Source organism: Sciurus carolinensis, chromosome 5 (assembly GCF_902686445.1).
Source record: "Sciurus carolinensis chromosome 5, mSciCar1.2, whole genome shotgun sequence".
Lineage (NCBI taxonomy): Eukaryota > Metazoa > Chordata > Mammalia > Rodentia > Sciuridae > Sciurus > Sciurus carolinensis.
The window spans coordinates 102,635,610-102,644,322 of record NC_062217.1 but is presented as its reverse complement, the minus strand read 5'-3'; the positions used below and the strand labels follow the sequence as shown (position 1 = coordinate 102,644,322).

General features: G+C 42.4%; 1 protein-coding gene across 1 annotated transcript in view; it reads right to left on the bottom strand.

Moving 5' to 3' along the window:
* Nucleotides 1-3,069: 3,069 nt before the first annotated feature.
* Nucleotides 3,070-8,713, bottom strand: part of Marchf8 (membrane associated ring-CH-type finger 8) — a 117,601-nt gene continuing 111,957 nt past the window's right edge. The window contains 5 exon segments of the mRNA XM_053743402.1: nucleotides 3,070-4,967; nucleotides 4,970-5,131; nucleotides 5,528-5,675; nucleotides 7,589-7,684; nucleotides 7,686-7,779. Of these exon segments, the coding sequence (XP_053599377.1) occupies nucleotides 4,828-4,967; nucleotides 4,970-5,131; nucleotides 5,528-5,675; nucleotides 7,589-7,684; nucleotides 7,686-7,779 (640 nt within the window). The 3' untranslated portion in view covers nucleotides 3,070-4,827.

Sequence of the window (8,713 nt, the reverse complement as noted above, 5' to 3'; positions counted from 1 at the left end):
CTTCCCCAGCTTGCCAAGGAACTGTGGAACCCACCTAGGCAGGTAGAACTAGGTCTATGTGGATAGCGTCTAAGACATAAGTTCTGTGCTGTTTTTGAAGTAGAAAGCTGAGATAGATGGGGGAAAAACTAAAAATAAACCTCTCCAACCCAGCACAGAGATGGCTGGTAGAGTTGCTACTTCCACACCCAGAGAAACTTAAGAGGATAAGAGGAGGAGGCGTGAGCTTTTACTAGGCCTCCCAAAACCTGGCAGATTCCAAACTGAAAGACCCTGTAGGAAATCTCTCCATTTCAAATAGCTCACCAAGGAATAATTTTAGACTCAATATTTTTTTTTATAAAAATTCATTGGTAACAACTCCTGTGTTGAGAGGTTTTCCTCCATTATTTCATATTGCACACTTTAATCCAATTTTATGTGTTTTTAAGCATTTTAATCTTTACTGGAAATATTAAATACTCTTCTCACTCATACACTTTCTTCCTCCTCACATTATCTGTTTCTGTCACCACCACCCCTTTCATTTTACTTTTTCTCCTTTTATTTTTCATGTCCTATACAATTTAATGGCCATTTTACTTTCTTTAATATTTAATTTTTCAGGCTACTCTAGAATATTACTCCCATTTTGAACTAGCAGGGTACGAAAAACTTTTCAGTAAGTTTTTTTAAAAAAATATTTTTGTAGTTGTCAATAGACCTTTATTTCATTTATTTGCATGTGGTGCTGAGAATTGAACCCAGTGCCTCACACAAGCTAGGCTCTACCACTGAGTCACAACTCCAGGCCCTTCAGTAAGTTTTTATGGTTTATTAGTATAAGGCTTGCCCTGAATTGGGCAGTTACCAGTGATCATTATCTCCTCTCAAAGAGATACTAGGAATTGATCATTGCACTGTGATCACAATGAATGAGAATTTTGACTCAGATATTCACCAAGCCTGAAGCACATAATAAAGAGAAAGCATCTCACTAAAAAAGACCCTCACATAAGAGCAAAAGAGATATCCACCCCAGCAGATGCACAAATATCAATATTGAAACTCAAGAAACTTGAGAAAACAAAGTGCCTCCAACAGTTACTAACACTCCAGTTATTCAACCCACAGATATCAAAGTGGAGGAGCTGAAATAGCTACCTTTCAAGCCTAGAAATACATAGTCTAAGACTCCCCAATTGGCTCAGGATGGGCACCAAGCTCTATGGACTGGTCTCTACATAATCACCTCACTCCACAGCCAGAAGAGAACCAGATGGACTTTTTTTTGACTGTATCACTATCTCCTCATAAGAATTTAACAAATTTCTAAACTTCTGTATGAGTAATTTTAACAGATGTTGCTTTGGGCTGTTTACATTTTGAACAGGAACAATAATGAAAGGGAAGGTATGTCAATAAATTGTGTCTGAATAAAAAATGCTATCAAAGTAGAGAAAATGCCAAAAAATTTAAAAGTTGATTGCTACAACAATCAATGAGTTATAAAAGATCTAAGGAATGAACAGGTGAGGGTATGTGGGACATGAAAGAACATTTGCAAGTTCTGAGAAATAGTAAACATACACAAAGGGATACAAAAGTAGACAATTATATTCCTGTAAGTTTTCTAAGAAAATGTTGAAATGCAAAATGCCTTTTAGGAACTACATCACACATATCAGTGTAAATGTGGTTTTTATTAACAATCGACTTTCTATAAACATTCAATCTAAATGTGCACCAATCAGCTGCACAACTTGAACAATTTTAGTTCTAAAACAAAGACAAATGCTTTTATTTCCTTATGTCTCTGTCTTTCCTTGGGCTAGAGAATGAAGTTGTACACGTAAACGAGATTCCAAAGGGGCAGTATTTCAAATGTGTTTTTTGCGTACAGCCACATCCATAGTATGTGGATTTTCACCTTGCTGGCCCTAGCTCTGCAGCCCACCACCAGGGCTGTAACAGTAACCCATACTGCAAGCACCACCCAGGGCAGCTGAACCACCCCACTTCCTGAGGCCTGCATGTCTGAGACCAGACAAAGCACATACAGATTTGGCAACTAGGTCTATGTGACTGAAGAGCACACTGAGGCAAAAAAAATGGGGACGACAGGACTGGAGTGAGAGACCTCTAATTGCATTTCCAGGAAATTCTTGCAATAAACTTGGGCAATATATCCAAATTACTGCTGGCAGCCAAAGTCAGAAGCCCACCACTGGTACCATGACTTATGAGGAATAAAGGTCAAGCCAGAGAGAAGGCTGGCCAATGACACCTCTGAGACTGCTTTCCTTTTCTCCCTTACATAGCCCACAAGTAACAGCCCTCCTGGCCCTGAGACTTCAGCCCAGGTTTCTGTTTGGTTTAGCCAAATGTCATCTTCCCATAAAGCCTGGTGAAAAATAAGGCAAAATGGTTTAAATTGTCCTCAAACGCACTTAGAGGGCAAGGGTACAGATTACAGGAGATTGGGAAGATCCAGAGTTCCCACTAGAGGGAAGCAGAGCATATCCTGGCTGGATCTGCTTCATTGAGTTGCCAGAACACAGGTGCTGGAACTATCCCTACCTAAACACACTTTCTTCACTACATAAACTCAGTGCTTTTCAAGTTCAGCATATGGGGTTCTATGAGGGAGAGGGATTCACACTTAAAAATCTATACTTGTCTTCACTTTACCACTCACCCATGGTTGGAGGGTAGAAAGGACAGGTATGCAAGACCAGGGACCTTTTCCTAAGCAGTTCCTAAGGGGCATGGGTAGTGTTGACCTAGGGTTCAGCTCTCCTGAGCAGACAGTCTACAGCTGCTTGGTGTCCCCAGACTGAGAATGTGGTTACTTGCACTTTGGGACACAGTGGGCACAGGCATGGACTGGACTTGGCCTGGGAGACAGAGAGGACAGAGTGACCTCAGGATTCGTTGCCTGGAAGAGGAAGGTTATGGTGAAGCAGCTCCCACAGACCAGAACCTGTGATCCCAGTTAGGAAGAGAGAGGAAGAGAGAGAGCAGGAGATCTCAGGATCTCGCCCAGGGCTTAGAGCTCCTATCCTCTTTCCAGCCTTCAATACCAACTGCAAGGCTTCCACTCTGAACAGTAATGAGATCATTCAGAATCGTACTTGTTTCATCTTTTTTTTTTTTTTTTGCGGTGGGGTGCAGGGCTAGGGATCAAACTCAGGTACTCACACACTCTAGGCAAGTGCTCTAACCACCTATTTCCCCACACCACTGCTTACCCTTCTAACAGGACATCTGAGGCACCCAAAGCTCAGGGAGACTGTGGGCAGGACCTGCCACCCCATGCATTACCCTGCCCCATTCTAAGGAGGTTCTGAAGATGCTAGCAACTGGATGACAGTTCCCTGGAGAATAAGCATCTGAGCACACATGTCATGTTGCAGTCCTGGTCAATTCCCACAGTCAACTCTTTGCCTAACACTACGAAAGTGGGCTTCAAAAACAGAATTATAAGCAGACATTTTAGAGAAACAAAAGTCATTTGATGGTATTGATTCTGGTTTTGTCTGTCTTATGAAAAATGGTGCAAGAGGTAATCCCTGATGACAGAACAGACCAGCTGCAGGATCAAGGGCCCCTAAAGGATCCTGTCTGTTCAGTCTGTTTAAGGCAATGATGGGTGGGTGTTGGCTGGGGAGCAGTGACACAGTGGTCCATGACACTGCTGCTCATCCCTGGCCTTCATCCCAGAGCCAGTCACCTGCTTTTGGCTCTCAGCAGTGGCTCCACAGAACTTCCCCAGAAAGAGCCTGCACATCAGACAGGTGAAAGAAGCACCTACAGTGCACATATCCAGAGCAGACAATATGTGCTGGAGAAATCTACTGGTAATCATTTTTTTAAATAGTCAGTCTTGTAGTTTTGTTCTATGTACTTCCTTTCCTTCCATTTGTATCTCAAAACCCTTCTTTTTCAGTGTAGACAAAAAATGTACATGTCAGGCCTATGAAATAAGGACTCATAAAACAGGCTCAAAACTATAGGAATTATGCAACCTGACATTTAGCATCCATGAGTTCCCATGAACACTGTTATGACAAAACCTCAGACCTGTCTGCCTTCCTGTTAAGTCATCAGTGTCTTCACACATACAGATGCCCCATTTCTTAGAATATATAAGGCAAAAAGGGTTGCAGATCTATTATGATGTAAAAGAGATAACAAGGGTAATGAAGAGGTTTCTAAATACAACACTCAATTTTAAGTGTCATTCCCACTAGACACATTTTACAAATAAAAGATTCTCTTCTGTAAAGTGCTGTTTGCTCAGTGAACCATGCCCCACAGCTTCATCTGTTAAGGGCCAATGTGGCATCATCAGTAAAGGGAGGGCAGAATTTTTTGCCTGTAAGGGCTGTTTCCATCCCATATCCCTAGCACTCTTTAGTGAGAAGGGAATTATCTCATCACTGCCAGACATTCCCAATGCTTAGCTCTGGGACAGGGATAGCTGCATACCAGGGCTGTCCCCCACTTCTGCTCCTGTTCTCCCTTCTGGTTTGGCATTTACCTCATACTTCTCAAGACCTTGAGTTAGAACTCAGCAGCTTCCCAAATAAGTCTCCCCATGGTGGCTACATGAAGTCTCCTCCTCCCTTTCAATCATACAGAACAGCCAGGCAGAAGTGGGACTCACCCATGCCCAGCACACAGGAGGGTTTTCCAGGAGATATGTCAAGGAGGGTTCAAAAAAAGAGGCAATGGTCACCTGTCCAGTCTATACTATTTAAAGGACATAAGAAAGGTACACAATTGGCAGTAAACAATTTCCTTTAGCTCTTCATAGATGTCCACAAAACAATACCCTCCACAACATCAGACGTGAATGATTTCTGCTCCAGTGTCTTCAGGCTCTGTGCAAGAAGAAGAGTTTGTGTCGGAATAACAGACTCCATGTCCATCTTTATTTTCAAAATTGGACTCTGTTAGTGCAGATTTTTCAAAAATATTCTTTTGCTTGTTTCTGGACAATTTTGAACATAGATCACTCTATTATATGCCTTGAGTCTCTTCCACAATTGCAGATATACTTTGCATTGAATGTACATAAAAAGAAGTCCTCCAGTGAAGCCAATGGCCACTACCACCAATTTAGTCCAAAAGGGCCACTCTAGGATTCCTGGAAGGGAAAAACTCAGTTAGCCTCTAAATAGAGTTTAAATTTAACATCTGAGTAAATAAAATACAATTTTTGAACTCTCATAATCAGTGGATTCTTCGCTCATCAAATTCTCCTTCCTCAAAAGTGGGGTGGAAGAGAACATCAAACACCTTTTATCCTGTTCTCTCAGAAGGTTATTCCTAGAGATTCTCACATTCCATGATTTCATTTCTTCTGAATGGGTTTTAAACTAGCCTGAGAAACATCCAAAAAGGATGCTTGGTGCCGCCTACTTGATGCCCGACTCCCCAAACCCAGATATTCACAATAGGGCTAGAACAACACTGACCCCAAGACCCCAGCATGCTCTCCAGGGCTTGTGTGCAGCACTTACTTCTCAGCCTGAGCTCTCACCTGTTCCCTGCCCCTGCTTGATCTCCTCAGCAGTACGGTCGATGAGCACATATAAAGACCAGACTACACAGGTGATGGCGATGACATGAAACATCACCGAGTACGTGATCTTCCTGCGCTCGCTGGCTGTCATCTGCAACTTCTCCCACTGGAAAGGCGACATGCAAAGTGTGAGGCTCAGGCTCAGAGTAAATGGGTATAATGGGAGTGAGAATATTGTTGATGGCTACAATCAGCTCTCCATACCCTCCCTCTCCCTAGACTAGATGACTTTACCCAATACTCAAATACTCAAAGTTGTTCCTTTTAAGACACTGGGCTTCAACCGGGTGCCAGAAACAGCCAACATTTTTCACAATGAAAAGAAACTGGGATCAAGATGAGCATTGAACTATCATCACCAACTGCTTATTCTCACAAGCAGACACTAGTGGCCTAATAAAGGATTCTGTGATTTCAATCCTAATGAAAACAACATGTTGGTCCAAAACCCAGGTGCTGTTTTAGGTCTCCCTGGCTTGCTGACTGATATGGAAAGCAGAAGAGGGTTGATGATGCCACAATACACTGGCAGATGGGTCACACTATGTTGTGAAGGTGAATGGTGGAAGGCGCTCACTCTTTGGTCCTCTGCTACCTTGGCAGCAACAGCTTGACATCGATGCTAAGAGTTCCTGGTACAAGCAGACTCTGCCAGTGCCATCTCCTCTAGGAGCACATTAATTTACTTCAAATAGCCAGAATGTCTTTTTCATTTACTGGTTTCCGAATCAGAAGAAAACACATAAAAGTAGAAAGAAAGAAGAAAGTGTAAAAACTCTGCATGTTCCTTGCCAAAGATAGTCATAGCCTCTATCCAGATGGTTCTATGCAAGGTAAGCTGAAAATAGAGCCTCACAGATTATCTAAATTATCCAAGTGCCATAAGAGAGAATCATTTGAGAGATTAGCATAGAACAGGTGGCAAAATGTTTCTTTCAGTAATATGAGCCTGCCTTCTGTAACATCTGACTGCTTTCTGCTGAGGTTTTATAACCAGCAAGTTTTCTGGACTTCCTACCTAAAACACAGTATTTTGGTGTCTCCTGTCCACTGATTACTGCTTTTTCCTAGGGTACCCACAGCTCCACTCTTTCATACCTCTGAAGTGCTCACACTCATGACCTTCCTTGGTGGATGCTTTTCTCTAGACAATTTGACCTCTCTAAAGTCTTTCACTTTGCCCTCAAAGCCCATGTATCCTTCCACAACTACTGCAAAAGTCATACTTTCTTTGATGCTCCCTACCTCCTCACCCTGAGGCATGCTCACAATGGCACTTCTTTTTCTGCATGTCAGACATGCTCTACTGTCACATAAGTTAACATTTAATTGGCCTCACTGTATGCCATTATTTGATTATGTGATTCCCTTGGCAAATTATATGTTGACATTTTAAGATAGAAATAGGCTTTTAGTTTTCCAAACAAAACCTTCTTTGCTGGGCACATAACATGTATGAAACAGTCAACATCTGAATGGTAGGTCAGCATCACAGAGTTTCTCTAAAAAGGGGGAAGTAACCTGTGCCCTGAACACAGCTGCATTTCCCCACTCACCCACCCTCCCATCCAGTAATACTTGTCACAGGTGTACACAAACAAATTGACTATGTGCTATGCCAGGCTGAATGCTAGAAAGAAACATTAATCTCTAATATTCACTCTTCACTGGAAAGGCAAGACACTAACAGTTAATACATACAAAGTTAATGCTGACTAAGATGTCACAGGACAGTCTGTGGTCAAGGACCAGGTGACTGACATAGACAAGCAAGCAGTCTTACTGCAAATCAAAGAGAAGCAATTATAACTGAATGGTGGCAAAGAGCTTCTTCCTAAGGGGAGGAACTTAGACATCTGTAACAGAAACAACAATCTACAATGTGAATGTAAGCACCAGCCAGTTTTTTAAAGAAACAAACACAGGTACACTATGGCTCCATGGTCCTGAGACACCAACTTATTCAGGTCACTCATCTCAAGAGAGTGTTAGGCACTTCTGGGAATGTTCCTTCCTCACACAGTACCTTTTCTCAAAGGTTTTCAGCTTGGTCTCCATGATGAACTCATACTTGCAGAGCCTCACAGCAGCGGTGTCAGAGCTCTTGATCCACTGTTTGCAGGCAGGCCTGGTGCACAAAGTGGAGGCTTCCTGTGCAGTGGCAGGGAGTGATCAGGGGGCTCTCATCATCTCCTTCACAGTGGCAGATCCTACAGCTGGAAGAAAATCAGTCAGTGCAAGAAGAGCCGCAGGACAAGAGGTGACACTTCAATGGAAGTTCGATTCACCAAAGAAAACTTTCAGAAACAAACATCACAGAAGGACTATGAGCACGAAAACATACAAGCACAACTAAAAACAATACACAATCTAAAATATCTAGCTGTACACCGCACAAACATGGAAAGTCGGATGGCCATTTGCAACAAGAGGGAAAAAAATGATGTAAGAAAATGACAAAGCAATCATTTTGGGGTAAAACTTAAGAAACTTCACTGAAAGATGAATTTAAAAGCACAGGAAGTCATCTTCCAGAACATAAAACATTAAACTAAATTTAAGAAAAAATTTCTATGTAAATAAAACCAGCAGTCTCCCCTCCCCAAAATACCAGCAGTGACTTAAAAGATCATTGCTTTCTAACTTTAATACTGACCTCGCCTTCAAACACTACAGGTATAAGCCAATCCCACCCTCTCTCATGGAGTATAACAGAGATCACAGTTATCTCTTCTCTACCTAAAAACTCACCATGAGATGCTACAATTTCATTTTTGTTTCAGGGACCACTCATAGTATGAGCAAAAATTAATTTTAGAACAGTCATATTTCTAATGAAGCATGCAGCAGGATGTAACCACTAACCTCAAGGAACTTAATCAGCTTTTGAAAACAGGGGTCTTTTCCAGCTGGGGTATAAGCAGGGACCACTGTGTCCTGAAGCAGCCAGGCCCTTGACTGGCCGGACTCTGGGCGGTTATTTTCAGGCACAGGATTTCTGATCCAGCTCTGAGAAATTAACCAGAAGGGACCAAGGATGGGAAGACTGAGTAAGGCTGGTTTGGGTGAGGCAGGCCTTAGGAACCAGACAAGAATGCTGCACAGTAAAATAGGAATTAGGACTGGGCAGGGGTGGCCACACCT